Here is a 22,625-nt window from a genome sequence, read left to right as displayed (position 1 = left end):
TACGAATCAAATCGACAACTGTAAATATGTATAACCAAATAAGAACAGTGGATAGATTGTCGTTTCAGAAGCATTTTCGAATCAATAAAATAAATGTTGGGAGCAACGGTGGAAATTTTTATTCTTTCATTTTAATTAAAAAAAAAATTGATTTTTTATTTTTTTTGTTTAATGACACCTGTAGGAAAGGACAGATATACTATATATGGCATTCAAAATAGTTCTTATCCAGTTATTTTTGTTAGATACTCATTGTCAGACTCATAAAGAAGGCCGGCCCTGCCCGTAATTACCCTCCCGCTCGAGATACAGGGTTGAAATTTTACTCAGTACATTTTTTCTTGATGCCCTATCGTCCCTGTCGAATGAAAATCGACCCATCGTCGATATAATTCGGCTCAAGGGCACTTTTGACAATCTTATCCATAAGAGTTCAATTTTGGGTAAGGTATAATGAGTAAATAAGTATTTATTTGTGACCGACGAATACTGGCCACGGAATAAAATCGCGCTATTATACAGTTTACGCTCTTTCACTGGACAGTACGTAAAAGTATATAGGTATGATTGGAAGCAATTAAACACAGAACGAAAATGGTGTTAGACAATTCTTAGCATTTAATGCTAGAATGTATAAACTAAACTAAATCAATACTAAAATAAAGTTTTAAGTATAAAATATAACATATGCTTATTACATACGCAAAGTTTGCACAAAAATATTAATCATTTCATATTATCAAATATTAATCATTAGATACAACTGAAAATTGTCGGTTCCTTTATACAGTTCTATTTTCACGTACAATATAATTTTAAACTTTTCCTGTAAAATATAAAAAGCAGTTTTTACAATATTCATATCCTACGCTTCTTTTTTGATGGAGTTACACCGATGTCCTGATTGTCTGTGTCTGATGCGGAATCGTCTTTAGATCGTCGATTTTGTACTGGTGTCTTCTGCGGTGTTGGACACAATCCTAACTCGAGTGAACTAAAAAAGAAATGGAGAATTCCCCATGAATTTATTTCATGTTTCTTCAGCTTTGAAATACCTCTACCTGTTTTTTATGTGTATTATAAATACTACGTTAAACAATTTCAAGAAATGGAAGAATAAACAGAGTGTCTAACTCATTTCTAATTCTTCGGATGAGTCACTATTTAAATGCCACTTTTAAGGTGGATTGGCAAAATAATGAATCTTATGAGAAAAGGAAAAATATGAATCTTACATCAATTATCTGTACTTACTTTAATGCATTGTCTCTGTTCCCTTCTTGTTTTTTTTCCGAGGTTCTAAAATTACTAGGATTTAATGTTGCAGCTTTCTCCTTTTGTTGAGTGAGCAAGCTGAATTTTTGTATTTGGCTGGTATAAAGGTTTTTCGATGTAATTTGCGTTGGTGGCGCGATCTCACCATTTTCGTAATACTTCCTTAACTCAACGTTAACGCTCTTCGTGCAGTTGTACGTTTTATATATACCGACAAGATAGTCCGCTAACTCAAACATATTCGATCTCAGCGATATAATTATGAATTGCGCATTTTTCGTTCTCTCGTTGATGTAATTTCCAACGATCGATACATTTTTAAAATCTAAAGCAGCGTCGATTTCGTCCATAAAATAGAGGGGTGATGGTTTATAGTGATGCAGCGCGAACACAAGAGCTAATGAGCTCAATGTCTTTTCACCTCCGCTAAGGTTACAAATATTTTTCCACGATTTCTTCGGTGGTCTGACACTAAAGGCAATTCCTTCGCTGAAAGGATCCAAAGAATCGACCAACTCCAATTCCGCATCACCGCCCAATGTTATCATTTGATACATTTCTTTTAGCTTATTTGTAATTAGCCCAAAACCAGCGAGAAACTCGTGAATTCTACGATGTCTCGCGGTTTCATAAATTTCTCGCATTCTGTCGCGTTTCCCCGTTACTTTTTCCAAATCCGCTACACGTTTCAAATATATTACATCCTTTTCTCTATAGTCTGCGATAACCTGCATATTCGGAACATCGGTCGGTAATCTCTTTTTAGCATTTTGCATGTCATTCAAAAGCGTTTTCTCATCCAGCTTGCGTAGTTGTTCTTCGGTTAATTCCCCTAGTTCCACTGACTCTTGGCCAGGTATAGCTTGAAGCTTCAATTCAGCAATTCTTCGAGTGTACTCTGAAATTTCTTGTTTTAACATTTTTATTCCGCTTTTACACTCTTTCATTCTTTGATCTAAATCGATTTTAACGCCTTTCATTTTGTTCTCCCGCGCTTGCAAGCTTTCTAACTCCTCTTTCAGCGATGACATACCTGTGTCCCTTTCCGTAAGAGCTTCGTTAAGTTGCTCGAGCTCTTGCAAACACTGTTTCCCTTGTACCTCTAATTCTTGCTTCTCATTCTGAATATCGCGAAGTCTTTGTTCAGCGGTTTGTACGTCGTTTTCCAGATTATCTATGCGTTGTTCGACCTTCTTCAAATTCCTTTCAGACGTTTTCACTGCAACCTGCAACTTGCAAATCTCAGCCTTAGCTTTTTCAATCGTTTTGTTCAGGTTGGCTATCATCTTCTGCTGATCTTTTACGCGACCTCCTGAAATCTCCTCTATTTTCCTACTAATACGCTGCACATCACTTTCAACAGATTTTGAATTCTCTTTTACTTCTTCCAATGATTTTTCGGCTATATTCATCCCTTTCTTGAGCTGTTCGACCTTTCTCGGATCCGCGACAGACTCTGCAACCTTTTTCTCTTGAGTTTTCAGCTGCTGTCGTAAAGATGGTTCTTGCTCTCGCAATGTTTTCGTTTGGATACACAGTTTTTCTTTTTCAACAACCATATCTTTTAGATCTAAACTTAGGCTATGAATCTGAGTTTCTAAAGATTGATGTTCGGTTCTAAGTTTAGTACACTCTTCCTGTAGTTTGTCCAAATTCCGTTGCAGTTTTTCAATGTTGTTGGCAGATAATTCGTTTCGAATTACTTTCTGACCCATTCTACCCTTCAGTACTGTTCTCCCACCTCCACTCATTGTACCCGACAATTCAATTAATTCACCCTTCAGTGTAACAACTCTGAACCGTCTTTGGCCGTACGCAATACGCGTAGCTTGATCTAAATCATTTGCCACTAATGTATCTTGTAACGCATAATAGAACGCCGGCAGTACCCTTTCATCTTCGACATGTATGAGATCGAACAGCCTCGGTACATTCTCAGGTGTTTGTATTTTCTGTCTACATCTGTCCAATAGACGTTGCTGTTTCTCTAGAGGGATAAACGTTGCGCGTCCTATATCATTTTCACGTAGAAATGATATGCATGATTGCGCTGTGGATACTGTGTCTACTACAATGTTGTCCAAGGGCATACACGCTGTTGAAACCGCGACGTCATATTTTCCGTCTATAGCTCCAAGATCACCCTATATATAGAATTATCAAATTAAATATCATAACACAAAAATGAGCAAGTGCGATTCAAAAGAGTGTTCAAATATTATTTTCACCACATTCAAATTATTAATGAAGAATGTCAATTTATATTTAGCTCCTGCGTCTTGCAATCTAGTCGGAGTCTAATTATAAATTTATCAAGCCTTGAAAATTAAACGACATTCGTCTGGTATATTCTAAATACACTCCTCTCTCAAAAGAATTAAAGGATCACTTGTTCGAACCCGAAAAATTAGTCCCACTGTACGTGATCATAAGTCCGTCAAAAATTGCCGTATCGATATCGTTAAACAATTGTTTGAAAGCCTGAAACCTCTAGTTTCAGATGCTCTCTTTCAAATTGTTGCTATGTTGGTTTTTTACAAAGTTATAGCGAGATGAAGACAACATTGACGGTTAACAAAAATTTTGTGCAACTTTGGGACATCACACGGGGAGCAACAAATTTTTTTTAATGAATCGCGTTAATATCATTTGGAAGGGCTGTTTTCAGAAACACCTGGTATATCGAAATGTTAATGAAATTGAAAAGGATTGCCTTGAAGAGAAAGAAAAACGCTCTTAAATAAAATTAACATTCACAAGGAATGGAATTGTTTATCTGCTTACCAATCTTCCGAATATTCCAGTAATTCTCCCTTCCATTTTTTCTCGCATTAAGCTATCTATAATTCTGTTTCTTGATCGACTTGCTTGCATAGCACACTTTTGTTCTTCATACGACATTCTCATCCGTTTCAATTTTGTGGTCTCTTCAATCTCTGTACGCTTTATTGCCTCCAACGCATGTTGCGCTTGGGTCAAATTGTGCTGAGTACTCGGAATTTTTGTTTGTAAATTCTTCACGTGTTGCTCTTTCTCTGCTAAAGTGTCTACTGTTAATTTTAAAGAATTTTCCAACTTTTCCAGCTTGTCTCTTTCTGTCGATTCCACAGAAATATATAATTCAAATTCAGATTGGGCGAGATTGAAAGCTGCTCGAGCTTCGTCAACGTTTTTCCTTAGAGATATTAATTCTTTTTCAAGTACAGAACGTTCGTTTAACAGTGGTTCCGTTCTTTCACGTAATCCAACCATTAACTTTTCCAGTACTGATTCCTCGTGTTCTCTCTTTGTTACATTAGTTTCAATAAGCTGCTCACATTCCTGAATATTTTTCATGCTTTTCTCAGGCACATTACGGAGTTCTTCTACCTTTGCTTTCTCCTGCAAATAATATTTAATTATTTCATTTATACAAGCTACATGTTTCATATTTCAACCTTTTCATTATAGATAGAGTATAGTAATGTAGCTTACTGTTTTTAATGTCGCAATGTTAGCTTTCCGACGTTTATTGGTTTCCACAAGTTCCGCATGAAGCGATTCATCATGTTTCCGAATATTATTAAACTGTGTTGAAATTTCATCTTTTTTCAGTTGTAAGCTATTCCATTTCTTGTTTTTCTCCTCGATTATTTTATTTTGCTTGCTTCTTTCATCATGAACTTGTTTAATTTTATTTACAAGATCTGCAACATCCGTATCTAATTCGTTAGCTTCATTTTCTTGTTGTTCTAATTCGTTCATAGTTTTGAATCTACAAAAACGAATTTTATAAATTTCATAAAATCATATTGTATACATATACATATAAGTATTAAGAAGGTACCTCTTATAATGATAAAGTTGATGTTCTATCTGTGTCACTGTGTTTTCTAATTCTAAATATTGCACTGCTTCTTGCATCGGTTCTTCCAGAGCTGCTTTCTCATTCTCAACAATTCTCAAACGGTTTAACTTTTCAACCCTATATTCTGTAAGCAGTTCTACCTTTTCTGATAACTTTTGCAATGGCTCCTTGTAACGTACTGTCCCAATTATATCTTCCATAAACTCAAGCATACCAATATCATTTTCATTTTGCCCTTTAGGTTTCATCATTGCTATTTGCTCAACCTCTCCCTATACAGTATATAATAGTGTAGGATTTAAGAATTTATAAAATTGTGTGGCTTAAAATGAAATAAGGCTAGAAAGTATTCTTATCACGTGTATCATCACTAGACTGCTAGACTGGATCTTTATGCAAAATGATCCGCAATGTATTGTCTGCATCGATTGCAAGGAATAGAAACTAAATAGAATCTTATTTTTCCCTTAATGATTTTAATAGAGGAGAGAAATCATATGTTGACATGTTCAATTTTTTAAATCTTCCAACAATTTTCAATTTAATTTACTCAATATTCCTATAAATGCATAAAGATCCGCAATCTAATTATCACACAGTATATTTATCTATAGATTATTTTAAAATTTTCTTCGTTTCATCAATATTCTCTCTCTCTCTACAGTCATAATTAATATATTTCATAATATCAAATGGGATTAGAAAGTGAACCATGTAATTGCGGGTGAATGTAATTTGGTGGTACATATAACGGTAAAATAGAAAGCATTGATAAAACAATATTGCATTCCATACTTGTAAGATTAGGAAACGGTTGTGATCTAAATCCACACCATAGGACTTCAACAGCTTTGCAATCTCCTTGAATTGCACCCTTTTATTATTAATTTCATAATGCGAAGAATTATCTTTAAATGCTGTTCGTGATATGCTAAACTCACTGTTAGGAACAATATCATAGTCTGCTTCAGGCTATAACAAAGTAATTTATATTTTAGAATCGGTTTTGTAATTTAAATAGAAAATGTAGCGAATACCTTGTCAATGATTTTTTGAAAATGAACAGACACTGTACAGCTGTTGATATTCTGATGTTGGCTGGAATTATGTATTAAAACTGACAGCTTCTTCGACCGGATTTTACTAGCTCTGTATCCAAATACAAATAACATTGAATCTATCACATTACTTTTACCACTACCATTCGGACCGACAATCGCTGTGAAACACTACAAAAAAGGAAATTTAGTATTAATGTATATGTACCAGAGTTGAGCCTTATTCGAATAAATTTTCTATCTGTCTCCTGCCGATCGAGGATTAATATTATATATTGTAGGGAGATGGCAAGAAGGTCCCCAGGATGGCACAGAGGCAAGTGGGGTCTATCGTTCTGCATACTAGTAGTAGTGTGTGCCCGCTTCGGCCAATAGAAGGCACGTTCCTTCCAAGCTAACCAATCGGGTGCACATTCTTGCCTATGTCACCGCATTCCTGCCAGAGACCTTCTTGTCATCTCCCAACAATACTTTGTCGTTCTACTGGTATAAGCCGAATTTGTGTGATACGCGACACAATGTATATCATTATTCGTGACTGTTTGTTTGATTATTTTTGTCCAACCCTGATGCATGCTTTTTATAAAAATTTCTGCGGTATACCTTATGAAATGGACCAATTGTTTGAGTGCCAGCATAACTTTTAAAGTTCTTATTGACAATCTTGATAATCATGAGCCTAGGGCCATTAACATCAAGTTCATGAGTGGCTTTAATGGGTGGTGGAATGTATATATCATCGTCTACTCTTAATCCACCTTCATCGTCAGCATCTATAATAGCGTTGTCTTCAACAACTTCCATTTCATTACTATCTCTATTTTGATCAGCTTCACGGGTTCCAGACATTTCTCTCAACTTCAGTATGGTATATTCTTCACATTACAAAATCTGAAATGAATAAAATCACATGAAACAAAGGTAACTGTTATTACTAGACTCCACATGTTTATGCAAAATAAAACGTTTGTGGTGAAAATAATATATTAATACTCTTCAAGTCTAAATCCGGAATAAAATCCGGAGTCTAAAATATAGGCGGTACTTATTACTTATTGGTTAGACAAATGTCAATTTACTATAATATTTCATACAAGTATCACATTGCTTGAACGTGTACAATATATTTTATTCACAACAAAAACATATTATGTACAACAATGTATGTACATATAAGAAATAAACTAAGAACACAGGATTCCTGTAAATAACTTACCTTATAATAACATCTTACTTGTGTAAATGCTAAACAGCATCTAAAAATATTTTTAGTATAAAACCGTGACTCAAGTGCAATCAATTTCATCGCTCCACTGACAATGCAAATACGTAGAAAACGATGGTTCTGAAATCGTACTTTATTTTATTCTAAACAACTATTTATGAAATGAAATGACGCACAATGACGCCTTCCCAGATTCAAATTGAAACAATTGAAACCAACTGAAACCAACGCACATAACGAACAAGCACATGTTATACAAATCATCATAGAGAATATACTAACCAGAGAGTATATGAGAGTGCTCACGCCCGGGTTTTGGCCGTGCCCATATAGTGCTGCCCCCTAGTCTAGTACTTAGCCTGGATCAGCTCCTACATCATCTTTAGCATGGACAAGATCCTACATCATCTTTAGCATGGACAAGATCCTACATCATCTTTAGCCTAGAACAGATCCTACATCATCTTTAGCCTGGATCAGATCCTACATCATCTTTAGCCTGGATCAGATCCTACATCATCTTTAGCCTAGAACAGATCCTACATCATCTTTAGCCTGGATCAGATCCTACATCATCTTTAGACTGGATCAGATCCAGTGATGGGATTGTTGGCGCTTTTCGCGCGCATGCGCGAGTTTCGTCAGGGCCGTGTCTACGTCTACGTCCGAAAGTGGGGAACTACTGGGGGGGAAAGTAGTGGGAGACTATATGGCGGGAAATTAGCAGGGCGACCAAGGTACCCGATCTTCGTACTTGACTGAGGCTAGAGTCGTCGCGCATGCGCGTGAAAAGCGCCAACAATCCCATCACTGATCAGATCGTACATCATCATTGGCCAGGATTAGGACATACAGTTTATATTGTTTTATATCAAATATGTAACTAATATACAAATCTCTAATAATATAAATTATATTCATAGAAGTATTTTAATTTTTCCCGAGCCTTTGTTGCAAACTCTAGTTTTAAAAAATAGAAAAGCCGGAAGATTTCGAAGAAACACAGATTTTATATCGAAGTTTAAAAGCCACCATCTTGGAAATTAATTTAATGATGAAATACTTACTGTCATCAATACTGTCTCCAATTTTTTTCATATTTTTAGGCACAGTTATTATTAATTAAACCAAATTGAAAACCAATTTTTTCTACGAAAATTTAGAAGAATAACTTTAGGGTTACCCTGAAATTTTCAGAATATGTTTAATTGACACAAATCTATAAAACGTATTTTTTAAATTTTAAGTATACAGGGTGATTCACGCAATTGTTACAAGTCATAACTCGGTTATTATTGCATTTACAAAAAAATGCAAAAGGAGAAAGATAAATGGTTCGAAGAAAACTACATCTGTAGGTCTTTAACTTTTTTTGGATGCAGCAGTGCATGTGCAATTAACAATTGCATCATTTCTTTATGTAGAAATGCATATTGTTGTTTACACAGATCGATTCTTCTGTTCATTCTACGTAAAAAATGATTGGGGTACACATGGCAAAAAATTATTAGATCTCGAGATATTTTCAAAAAATGTCTTTATTGAAGAAGATGCTCAAACGCTTCTCCATTACATTCTAATATTCTATATTAGTTATTTTGTTTTCTGGTTCGAAAAAAACGTCGACGTTACAAACTTGAAAGGGTGGTTTCTCAAGATAAAAGTCTGCTCTATCGCGTGGTATAGTTCGATTTTCCGCTGGACCCTAATTTTTTGAAATAAATTGAAAAATATCCTCAAAAATTGGTGCAAAAGTAGTGTCTCTCCGTCTTTAATCATTGTTTAAACATGTTTAAACAATCATAATGTATTAATATGGATATCACTGTATTCGGGAAAGTCTACAGAATCTTTTGCTGTAAAGAACAATTCAATATCTTTTATAATAACCACAATATTTGTTTAAAGTTGAAAAATATGTTTTTTTTCAAAGCCATGTTTTTCAAAAACTGTGCGTATAGGAGAAAAATTAAGGACAGATTCGGAATCAGCGCAAAAAACTCTATAAGAAGGACCCAACAGTATATTGAAAACAAATTTGGTGTTGGACAGTGTAATCGGTTCTCCAGAACCGTTAGGCCTGTTGCACAGTCGAGCCCAATTTTCCGGTCTCAAATACGTTCTAAAATTCTAAAAAAAATGTTACATATTTTGGATCCTAAGACGCATTTTATAGAATTTTTTCAGATTTTTTGGTTGCAAACTGTAGTCGTAAACAATGAAAAACCCCCAAAAATCGGAAAAATGCAGATTTCTAGAAAATATGAAAACATGCTATTCTACTGTTTGGTTCCTTGATAAAGTACTACAGCAGGCAGTGTCGTCAAGTTTTTTCAGATTTTTTTTATTGTGGGACATCATTGTCAAAATTTTTTCGACGTTTCTGCTGTGAGGACGAAAGTTATACTTACTGATTTTACCGCGGGTGTATATTAAGTAATTTTTAACGTTATTAATATTGTATTAGTATTGTAATATTGTATCTTTAATATTGTACTATACGATTTGAACTTTTTGGGAAGCTAGAACAATTAGTTTAGTACAGGATGTGAAAATAATTTTTTCAAAAATAGCAACTGATCGGAATTGTAGAAAAAATGAGAGACACTTGGGGAAACTAAAACACCTGGCAGAAGACTGTGAAGGGGTAGAAAAAATTAACATAAGTATAGAAAAGATAGTACAGGAGAAAAGAGTGGGAGAAATTGTAGAATGGGTTAGGAGTATAGAGAAAAAAGGAAAGAATTAATCACAAGAGATAATCAAGAGAGAGGCGGGATTAGCGGGGAGACATTGGGATTGGGATAGATCAACATAGACAATAAGGTATTTGATGTGGCATGCGATATGGATGGATGGGTGGAGGAACGGATGAATGGATAAATAGAGGGATGAATGGCTTCGAGAATTATAATCCAAGTCCAATTTCTGGGCCACGAGGCTGAAATAAATAAATAAATACGTATTTACTTACTTACTAAAAGTTGCATTTTACAACATCTTTATATGGGCCTACATTGAAAATTTAAAAAATACGTTTTATAGATATGTGTCAATTAAACATATTCTGAAAATTTCGTCAAAATCGGTCAACGTTGCAATAAGCTACAAACGTTTTAATATAAAATAATAATTCTTAAAAAATATTGTGTTATTTTACATCGATATACCCGACCCGACCCGTATCATGTTACAATGTTTCACTCCACTCCGCGGCAACCGAAGCCCTCGAGCTTCACTTCCCTTTTTTCCGTTCGTCATCATAGAATAGTGTTTCCTGAAAATAATGTCTCTGGCCAGACTCGAGTTTTCGACATTTATAGCAAGCTTGCTATAATCGTATTTTATTTGTCAAAATTTAGTTTTTCATTTAAAATATTTTGTTGTTAAAACTCATTAATAGTTTTAAATAGTACTTGAAATATTTAAAATGATACTGAAATATTGGAATATTACAATTTGGAATGAAGGGTCTAGCCGCACGAGGTAGTCCTTCGAATTATTAAAACAGCCGTTGCGCCATTCAATTTTCGGTCAATTTTTCCTATTTACTTGCATTAATTTAATCATATAACTGCATTTAATTGAAATTGATATTTGAGATTTTTTCCCGATTTTTTGGTTCAAAATGTTAATTACACAAACTGAAAAACACGCAAAAATTCGACAAATGCAGGTTTTTTAGAGAAATTTTTAGACTATCAACATATGTACCAGAACTTTTTTTACGACAGCTCGTAAACGACAAAGAGGGACTGAGGTACGAGGCAGCCGACACAGTTCAAAAGGCTGCGTACCGATTACACCAATGCACATAGGAAAGTTTTTTATTTTTCAATCTTTTTTACGGAATTACCAACGTATTTGTGAGATCCTTCTAATTAAAATGAGCCTAAATACGGCATAATTTGAGCCATATTTACTTATTTAAAGTGTGATAATAATTACCTAATATAGGTTATTATAATATAGGTCATTTAATATAATATATTTATAATTATAAATAATTTAGGGATGTGCGGGCCGCTCGATGTTCGGGTTCGAGTCGAGTCGGGTCGGGTCGCAGAAAGTCCGGCGGCGGCCCTTCGATTCGACTTCGAATTCGTCGGGCGGGTACGAAAAGAATCGAACAAGTTCGGGCGGACGAGTTATTGCGTTATCCGAGATTCAAATACTCTGCGTTCTTATGACATAGATAATGGTAATAATGGTTTTCTTTCTTTACTTATAACGTGATTTTTAATATACTTGGTTTTTTTATAACTACATTAGGTATATTCGCCAAACGCGTGCCTGCTCTTCATTTGTATTAAAGCTTGAATAATGCACGTTTCATGTGAAAAACTTAAAAGACAATATTTCTAGCTTTTTAACGAATTTTCTCCGAATGAACTTAGATATGTATCGATAATATCATTAAAATGTCTTTACGGAAGTTATACAATACACCTAGAAGATTACAATATGGTAAAGTATGGCAATAATTAAAAACGAAATATAAATATAAACATTATACGTATTATATTTCGTGTTTATATTTTATTCTGTATTATCTATAGGCTCTATATAATTAACTTCCCGATTTTATAGGGAAGTTATTGTAATGACCCCGAAAATCGAAAATCGATTTTTTAGCAGATCTTCACGTTTCATGGTCATTGCAGTCATTTTAGACTATTTTCAGCAAAATGTTCGTATATGGTGTGTGCGCGTTGTATGGTGTGACACATATTCGTGTGTGTGCGCGTATGGCCGTTTCTATGTAATCAAATTTTTCGTTAACGTTTTCAGAAAAAGTAACAACGCGATCAGGATGATGAATGATGCAATCGATATGCCCCGCTGTAACTTAGAGCTGATTAGATTTTGGTCCATTTTGGTCAAGTAGTTTTTTAGTTTTTTTAGTTTTTTCGAAAGAAGTTCATTCAACAATGCAATTTGTACGAGAGAACGGAAAGTTTCCACCGAAGAAACAAACGTAATTACACCAAAAAATTTTTTTCGATTTCTTTAAAATTTAAAAAAAAAAAATTTTTTTAAATTTTTTTTTGTACCTTACGATGATGTTTCCGCTTACAATAATCGAAAATTATCCCAATGCAAGAGTGAGTTAATCATCTCTACTCGCGAGAATACATTTTCAAAGAATATCGATGAAAGTACAAAAAAAATTTATATTACAATCTTTAAAAAAACAATCAGTTCAAAACGAATTATTAACTGAGATTAAATTGAAAATTAATATAAACTATATGATAATTATTAATAACATTGATGTTGAAAACGGATTGATTAATGGAGCACACATGCGGAATATTAAAATTTATTACTTTTCAAGAAAATACTAAAATTCCGTCTATATTGTGGTTAGATTTTCAATTGGCCAGAGTAGGAGTGAAAGTAAGAACTCGTTATCGTGATTATATGAAAAATGCACAAATATTGATCAAAATTTTACACCAATAATAAAAATATCGAATCAAGTAAATATGTCGAGTGAGGAAAAATATCAAATCACACGTAGTCAATTTCCAGTGGTTCCTGCTGAAGCGATTACGATTCATAAAAGTCAGGGACAAACATACGAGAAAGTATGTTTGGATTTTAAAAAATCAGAAAGGCGAACTTTACAAATATTGTATGTAGCACTGAGCAGAGTTTCAAAATTGAGCGCAGTTTATATATTTTGGGACAATTTAAATTAACAGTATCGAAGAAAACCAAGATCACTACTGCAAACCCGGATAATGAGGAGTTGTATCGTTTGCGAAAAACTAATTAAGACAATTTATTTTGCAACATTAGTATGCTATAACAAGGAACCAAGCGAGCAACGAGCATACGATGCTGGTTTAATGTGACGCCATATAGCAAACATTTTGATAAGTAGAAAACTATTGAATTTCCCTGAAAACGTATAATTTTCTTAAAACGTACACTTAATAATGATAATAATATACTGCAACTAACGAATCGGGAAGTTCTTTGTGTGGCTCGTGGAGAGTCACACACCAAATAAAAAAAAACATTAATAGCTATAGGTACTACTAGCCATGCGTACCACTAACCCTTTCGCAGGAGCAGTCCTATCCGCGAGCGAGCAAAGCGAGCGAGCAAAAACAACCCTACTCGCGAGCGAGCGAAGCGAGCGAGCAACAATAACCCTCTAGTTTTTTATTTTATATGATTTTATTTTAAGTTAATTTCTATTTTATTTTATATTGTATACTATATATTATCTTTTAAGAATTTGTGTAAGATTAATGATAGTTAAGTAGGTTACTTAACAGTTAATAAAAACATCACCCACTGAAAAGTTATCATAACTTATTACATACCACGTTGTAAATATTTTCTTATAATTTTTTCACGTGAAACGTGCATTATTTCAAATTTTAATACAAATAACGATCATGCACATGTCTGCCGAATATACCTAATGTACTTATATAAAAATCACATTATGGACAAGTTATGAAAGAAATACGTACCATTATTATTATTATCTATTTCATAAGAACGCACAGTTGATTCTCGGGTATCGCGATAACTCGTTCGCGCGATCTTGTTCTATTGTTTTAGAAGCCGCCCGACAAAAGTGAGTCATGAGTACACTGCGGATCTTTATGCAAAATAAAAAATGTTTGCATTGATTGCACGGCACATGAGCCAAATATAAATTGTATTCTTCTTTTAATTATCCTATTAAGCTGAAACTAATACGTTGATGTCCTTAAATATTTTTAACATGTCCACTGCTTTAAATTGAACGTGTACATTTTTGTCATACATGCATAAAATCCGCAGTCTAGTCATAAGCTTCCCGATGTGTCTGATGTATCGCGTACCCGACTCGAGCCCGATAGGCGAAAAACCAAAACAAGGTAATAAAAGTAGTGGTTTTTTCCCCCTCCCCAAGTTAGCACAGAGTCCTCGAGGTCGAAAACTGAGATTCGACACCCCAGAGTACCCCTAAATGACGTGTCAAAATTTCATTAAGTTCGGAATACTTTCCAGGTAGACGCCTTTTTTCGACCTGCCGACTGAAAATGAAAAATTGAATAACTCCAAGAAAAATGGAAAACTTAATGACTCCGAGAAAAATAAAGAACTTACTGACTCTGAGGAAAATGAAAACTTTAATAACTCTCAGTTAATAAGCTGTCTTCAATGCCTCTTAAAAATGCAATTAATCGCATGTAGGGATTGATCAGGTGTTTCTCTCTCTATATTAAAAAATATTTATAAATCCTTTGACAAATCTGTTTTGTGGCGTCAGGATACTGCTGTCGATATTCCATCACAGTTTGTATAGTATATATTATTTCTCCACTTTGTTTCTATATAAAATTTTAATATGATCCTCCATTAGTTTAACGCCCCGTTCAGCGGTATCATTGACCACCTTCAGTCTATGTTTCAGTCAGTTTACTTATTATTCATAATAACTTCTTTTTCCGATATTTTAACTGTTTTTCTTTTGTAGATTGGAGCGTATTAATGAATTTAGTTAAGGTAGTAGAGAGACTTCCAGGATTGCAAGATATTCATTTACTCATTTCTCGATAATACAAACACGGGGTTTTTCACTAGTCAAAAACGCTAGATAAAACATCGATCTAGGGCGCTATCTGCCTCAAAAGTCCTATTTTTTCGATTACGATGCGTAATTTTCATTATTCGGCAGCATGTAGCTATGAAAATAGCTATATGCGCAGTTGTATGCTTCCGAATAATGCAAATTACGCCCCTTAATATCTCTGTCAGTTATGTATATATAAAGAAACTCTTCAAACAAAAGTTGTAGTATATAAGGAGGTGGATATAGTATCAGAGAAAAAATTTTTTTTCAAAGTAATTATTTCAAGTTTTCAAAGTCACGGATGTTTTTTCTATCAACAACTGTTTATGCTACATACGGATTCTTAAAGAGAAAAAAGACAAATTCAACGATATATCATAACGTCTATTTATGTAAAGATTTAAAAAATTCAAAATTTTCAAATTTGCTGCGCCTCATTTTCCCATGATCCAATCGGCCCCAAAATTTTTCCAGATCATTTTCTCAACATTTGTTACAATTCTGGTTTACGGGACAAAAAAATTTCATGGTCGAAAAATAAGGTCCACCCTAATGTCCATATACGTAAATTACGAGAAGCAGTAAAGGGTGCTTAACGTCGAAGAAGAAAATCCTGGTAATTGAAACTTAATATGTACTACATTCTACGTTATTAGAATAATTGTAGTTTAATTATGATACATTTTATATCAACATTTTTTATTTACACTTAGAAACGCACTGTCTCGGAAGGAAATGGACATTCGAGAGAAGCAATAAAATTAGAGCATCATCGCGAAAAAAGATGAGTTTGCAATAACCTCAATATTTTATGAAATTCTATTATAATTATAGTTATGACTGTGTTTTTTTATTATAGGAAGACAGAAGATCAAATAAACTTGTGTATGCTAGTATAAAATCAATTTATATATATTATACAATTTATTTTATTATTTGTTTGACAACTAATAAATCTACAAATTGTTTCATAAACTAAAAAATACTTCCTGCATTTTCGTATTCTCCAATCAGTCCAAATAAATACCATCAACCTGTTCTCGATCATATACCAATTTTTATTAATGCAATTATGACAGTAACAAAACGTTTCTATTTAAAATGAATACATATTTTGAACATAGTTTTAACATTTTTAATTTTTTGGAAGGTTAAAAAATGTAATTAAAAAAGTAATGAAAAATAAAAATAAAAAAAAAATCCTCGCTGCACGGGGACCCGAAGGCTAGCTCCAGATTGCGATTCATACGCTCGACGGCTCGACAGTCGAATTTCAGTTTCGTTTCCGTAAGCCGTAAAGCATGGCAACATGGCAAGTTCTAAAAATAGATTGTGGCTCGCACAAGCAGCGCACACGGATATAGTAAAGGTACGCTGGTGAGTGTAGCGCGCGGGCGCGTTGCTAACACGATACCAATACAGTGTCTTCTGCACCGACGAAATTCCGTCGTTGGCCTCCTGTTTCTCACTCCAGTCAGAATATATCCTAGAGGGCGTAAGAGAACACCGAAAAATTCGAGTCCCGCCAACTCCCGTAAGGCTGGCAGTCTTTAACAGCAGAGAGTATATGAGAGTGCTCACGCCCGGGTTTTGGCCGTGCCGCTTTTGTCTCCACATCATGTTTAGCCTGGAACAGCTCCTACATCATCTTTAGCATGGAACAGAACCTACATCATCTTTAGCAAGAAACAGAACCCACTTTACTGTTAGCACATCTGACGACATCTGTGTCGCTCGAATATTTCTCTTACGCCCTCTAGGATATATTCTGACTGGAGTGAGGAACAGGAGGCCACCAGAGGCCACCACAGAAGACACTGTATCGTGTTAGCAACGCGCCCGCGCGCTACACTCCCCAACGTACCTTTACTATATCCGTGTGCGCTGCTTGTGCGCTTATGCCAGCCACAATCTATTTTTAGCACTTGCCATGTTGCCATGTTCTATTGCTTTACGGCGGAAGCGAAACTGAAATTCGGCTGTCGAGCCGTCGAGCGTATGAATCGCAATCTGGAGCTAGCATTCGAGTCCCCGTGCAGCGGGGATTTTTTTTTAATTTTTATTTTTCATTACTTTTTTAATTACATTTTTTAACCTTCCAAAAAATTAAAAATGTAAAAACTATGTTCAAAATATGTATTCATTTTAAATAGAAACGTTTTGTTACTGTCATAATTGCATTAATAAAAATTGGTATATGATCGCGAACAGGTTGATGGTATTTATTTGGACTGATTGGAGAATACGAAAATGCAGGAAGTATTTTTTAGTTTATGAATCAATTTGTAGATTTATTAGTTGTCAAACAAATAATAAAATAAATTGTATAATATATATAAATTGATTTTATACTAGCATACACAAGTTTATTTATTAAAAAATACAATCATAACTATAATTATAATAGAATTTCATAAAATGTATATTGAGGTTATTGCAAACTCATCTTTTTTCGCAATGATGCTCTAATTTCATTGCTTCTCTCGAATGTCCATTTCCTTCCGAGACAGTGGCGTTTTTAGGTGTAAATAAAAAATGTTGATATAATTATATCAATTTTAAAATATATCATAATTAAACTACAATTATTCTAATAACGTGGAATGTAGTACATATTAAGTTTTAGTTACCCGGATTTTCTTCTTCGACGTTAAGCACTCTTTACTGCTTCTCGTAATTTACGTATATGCAACATTAAGGTGGACCTTATTTTTCGACCATGAAATTTTTTTGGTCCCGTAAACCAGAATTGTGACAAATGTTGAGAAAATGGTCTGGAAAAATTTTGGGGCCGTTTGGATCATGGGAAAATGAGTTTTTAATGGAAAATGAGAATTTTTTAAATCATGACATAAATAGACGTTATGATATATCGTTGAATTTGTCTTTTTTCTCTTTAAGAATCCATATATAGCATAAACAGTTGTTGATAGAAAAAACATCCGTGACCTTGAAAACTTTAAATAATGACTTTGAAAAAATTTTTTTTCTTTGATACTATATCCACCTCCTTATATACTACAACTTTTGTTTGAAGAGTTTTTTCATATATGTATACATAACTGACAGAGATATTATATATAAATAAATTCATTAATACGCTCCAATCTACAGAAGAACAAGAAAGCGAGCTAATAAAAACGTGGTAAAAATAGTTCTAATATCGGAAAAAGAAGTTGTTATGAGTAATAAGTAGTCTGACTGAAACATGGACTGAAGGTGGTCAATGATACCGCTGAACGGGGCGTTAAACTAATGGAGGATCATAATAAAATTTTATCTAGAAACAAAGAGGAGAAATAATATATGTATACTATACAAACTGTGATGGTATGTCGAAAGCAGTATCCTGACGCCACAAAGCAGAATTTGTCAAAGGATTTGTAAATATTTTTTAATATAGCGAGAAACACCTGATCAATCCCTACATGATTAATTGCATTTTTAAGAGGCATTGAAGACTGCTTGTTAACTGGGATATTATTAAATTTTTCATTTTCCTCAGAGTCAGTAAGTTCTTTATTTTTTTCAAAGTCATTAAGTTTTCCATTTTTCTTGGAGTTATTAAATTTTTCATTTTCCTCAGCGTCATTAAGTTCTTTATTTTTCTCGGAGTCAATAAGTTTATCATTTTTCTTGGAGTCATTGAAAAGTCCCTCTTTGTCGTTTACGCGCTGCCGTAAAAAAAGTTCTGGTATGTTGCTAGTCTAAAAATATGATCAATGCTACTTTTCAGTTTCTCAAATAAATCTGCATTTGTCGAATTTTTCCGTGTTTTTCAGTTTGTGTAATTAACATTTTGAACCAAAAAATCGGGAAAAAATCTCAATTATCAATTTCAATTAAATGCAATTATATGATTAAATTAATGCAAGTAAATGGGAAAAATTGACCGAAAATTGAATGGCGCAACGGCTGTTTAAATAATTCGGAGGACTACCTCGTCCGGCTAGACCCTTCATTCCAAATTGTAATATTCCAATATTTCAGTATCATTTTTAATATTGTTCAAGTACTATTTCAAACTATTGATGAGTTTTAACAACAAAATATTTTAAATGGAAAACTAAATTTTGACAAATAAGATACGATTATAGCAAGCTTGCTATAAATGTCGAAAACTCGAGTCTGGCTAGAGACATTCAATTTTCAGGAAACACTATTCTATGATGACGAACGGAGAAAAGGGAAGTGAAGCTCGAGGGTTTCGGTCGCCGTGGAGTGGAGTGAAACATTGTAACATGATACGGGTCGGGTCGGGTATATCGGTGTAAAATAACAGAATATTTTTTAAGAATTATTATTTTATATTAAAACGTTTGTAGCTCATTGCAACGTCGACCGATTTTGACGAAATTTTCAGAATATGTTTAATTGACACAGATTTACAAAACGTATTTATTAAATTTTCAATGTCGGCCCATATAAAGATGTTGTAAAATGCAATTTTTTGTAAGTAAGTAAATACGTATTTATTTATTTATTTCAGCCTCGTGGCCCAGAAATTGGACATGGATTATAATTCTCGAAGCCATTCATCCCTCTATTTATCCATTCATCCGTTCCTCCACCCATCCATCCATATCCCATGCCACATCAAATACCTTATTGTCTATGTGATCTATCCCAATGTCTCCCCGCTAATCCTGCCTCTCTCTTGATTATCCCTTGTGATTAATTCTTTCCTTTTTTTCTCTATACTCCTAACCCATTCTACAATTTCTCCCACTCTTTTCTCCTGTACTATCTTTTCTATACCTATGTTAATTCTTTCTACCCCTTCACAGTCTTCTGCCAGGTGTTTTAGTTTCCCCAAGTGTCTCTCATTTTTTCTACAATTCCGATCAGTTACTATTTTTGAAAAAATTATTTTCACATCCTGTACTAAACTAATTGTTCTAGCTTCCCAAAAAGTTCAAATCGTATAGTATAATATTAAAAAAGTTATCATTTTTAGAGCGTCCGAAAATTTTTGCGAGTCACAGTATGTACATATATCGCGCACAGAACACAATTCTTCTTTCTATTAAATCGCATTTCTTAGGTCAAACAATTGCGTTTTGTAATGTATAATAACATGTAATAACGTTAAAAATTACTTAATATACACCCGCGGTAAAATCAATAAGTATAACTTTCCTCCTCACAGCAGAAACGTCGAAAAAATTTTTACAATGATGTCCCACAATAAAAAAATCTGAAAAAAATTGACGACACTGCCTGCTGTAGTACTTTATCGAGGAACCAAACAGTAAAAAGCATGTTTTCATATTTTCTAGAAATCTATATTTTTCCGATTTTTGGGGGGTTTTTCATTATTTACGACCACAGTTTGCAACCAAAAAATCTGAAAAAATTCTATAAAATGCGTCTTAGGATCCAAAATATGTAACATTTTTTTTAGAATTTTAGAACGTATTTGAGACCGGAAAATTGCGCTCGACTGTGCAACAGGCCTAACGGTTCTGGAGAACCGATTACACTGTCCAACACCAAATTTGTTTTCAATATACTGTTGGGTCCTTCTTATAGAGTTTTTTGCGCTGATTCCGAATCTGTCCTTAATTTTTCTCCTATACGCACAGTTTTTGAAAAACATGGCTTTGAAAAAAGAACATATTTTTCAACTTTGAACAAATATTGTGGTTATTATAAAAGATATTGAATTGTTCTTTACAGCAAAAGATTCTGTAGACTTTCCCGAATACAGTGATATCCAATATTAATACATTATGATTGTTTAAACATGTTTAAACAATGATTGAAGACGAAGAGACACTACTTTTGCACCAATTTTTGAGGATATTTTTCAATTTATCTCAAAAAATTAGGGTCCAGCGGAAAATTGAACTATACCACGCGATAGAGCAGACTTTTATCTTGAGAAACCAACCTTTCAAGTTTGTAACGTCGACGTTTTTTTCGAACCAGAAAACAAAATAACTTCGCCCGACATGAGCCACCAGTGGCGCGGCGAGGCGGCCTTCGTCGTCGATTTTCAATTGTTACTTTCAACAATTGCGTCCGTTGCCGGTTGCGGCCCGCGCGTATTCTTATGTTTTCACTTTTGGCCCACTGCAGTCCGCGGGGGTTGCTCATCTCACTGGTTTAAATAAATAAATTTATATATTTTTCTATTTGTGAATTATATTATTCTAATAATTTATTGTGAAAATAATTGTTTAAATAAATAAAAACAAATAACAAATTTGTATAGATTATAAAAATCTATTTATTTTAACAATAAATTATTGAAATAACAATTCAAATAATGAATATGGAAACAAATTATAAAAATTTATTTATTTAAATTATTTTAACAATAAATTATTATTGAGAAATAACAATTCAAATAATTAATATAGAAACAAATTATAAAAATTTATTTATTTAAACAATTATTTTAACAATAAATTATTATTGAAATAACAATTCAAATAATTACTATAGAAACAAATTATAAAAATTTATTTATTTAAACAATTGTTTTAAATTATTGAAATGGTATTTCAAACAATAAATATAGAAACAAATTATAAATATTTATTTATTTATAAATTGTTTAAATAATAAATATTAGGTCGAACACAATATAGAATACAGAATGACAGAGAACCGAAATCCGGAACCGAAATCCTGAACCGAAATACATAATATCGGTTCTCCAAAATCGTAACCGTAACCGATATAAGCCAGAACTGCCAGCCAGTACCGATATTCTCGTAACAGTTATAAGTGTTATAACATAACATCATTTCGGTTCTTAATAACTATTTCAATCAGAACCGAAAAATAACAGTTTAAACAGTTATTTTCATAACCGTTCCAATCCCTGTCTGTAGCGTAGATTTACCACTATTTTAATATACTATACGATTTGAACTTTTTTGGAAACTAGAGCAATTAGTTTACTGCAGGATGTGAAAAGAAGTTTTTTAAAAAATTGCAATTGATCAGAATTGTAGAAAAAATACTAAAAGTTGCGTTTTACAACTTTTTAATGTGGGTCTATCTACAGGGTGATTCACGCAATTGTTACAAGTCATAACTCCATTATTATTGCATTTACAAAAAAATGCCAAAGGAAAAAGATAAATGGTTCGAAGAGAACTACATCTGTAGGCCTTTCGATTTTTTTTAGATGCAGCAGTGCATGTGCAATTAACAATTGCATCATTTCTTTAAATAGAAATGCATATTGTTTTTTACACAGATCGATTCTTCTGTTCATTCTACGTAAAAAATGATTAGGGTACACATGGCAAAAAATTATTAGATCTCGAAATATTTTCAAAAAATGTCTTTATTGAAGAAGATGCTCAAACGCTTCTCCATTACATTCTAAACATTTCTTATAACGTTTTTTTATTGTTTGCATAACTGCGTTTATACATCAATACGTTGGCCAGCCCGTGCACCTGATTTAAGTCCCCTTGACTTTTTCTGTGGGGTTATTTGAAAGATAGAATTTATTCAAACCCCATAGATTCTGTAGAGAATCTGAGAGAAAGAATCATAGTGGAATGTGCAGCAATAACTGCAGATAATTTAAACGCAGTTATGCAAACAATAAAAATACGTTATAAGAAATGTTTAGAATGTAATGGAGAAGCGTTTGAGCATCTTCTTCAATAAAGA

General features: G+C 33.5%; 1 protein-coding gene across 1 annotated transcript; it reads right to left on the bottom strand.

The window, feature by feature from the left end:
• Nucleotides 1-535: 535 nt before the first annotated feature.
• On the bottom strand, nt 536-7,670 carry LOC143219283 (structural maintenance of chromosomes protein 4-like). Its single transcript, XM_076445297.1, has 9 exons — nt 7,397-7,670; nt 6,784-7,071; nt 6,160-6,351; nt 5,918-6,094; nt 5,102-5,394; nt 4,750-5,029; nt 4,060-4,656; nt 1,255-3,419; nt 536-994 (listed from the first exon to the last, which is right to left on the bottom strand). The coding sequence occupies exons 2-9, from the start codon at nt 7,027-7,029 to the stop codon at nt 859-861; spliced, it is 4,086 nt and encodes a 1,361-aa protein (XP_076301412.1). The 5' UTR covers nt 7,030-7,071; nt 7,397-7,670; the 3' UTR covers nt 536-858.
• Nucleotides 7,671-22,625: the final 14,955 nt, after the last annotated feature.

Source organism: Lasioglossum baleicum, unplaced genomic scaffold (genome assembly GCF_051020765.1).
Source record: "Lasioglossum baleicum unplaced genomic scaffold, iyLasBale1 scaffold0021, whole genome shotgun sequence".
Lineage (NCBI taxonomy): Eukaryota > Metazoa > Arthropoda > Insecta > Hymenoptera > Halictidae > Lasioglossum > Lasioglossum baleicum.
The sequence above is the reverse complement of the archived record's forward strand: the minus strand, read 5'-3'. Positions and strand labels throughout refer to the sequence as shown.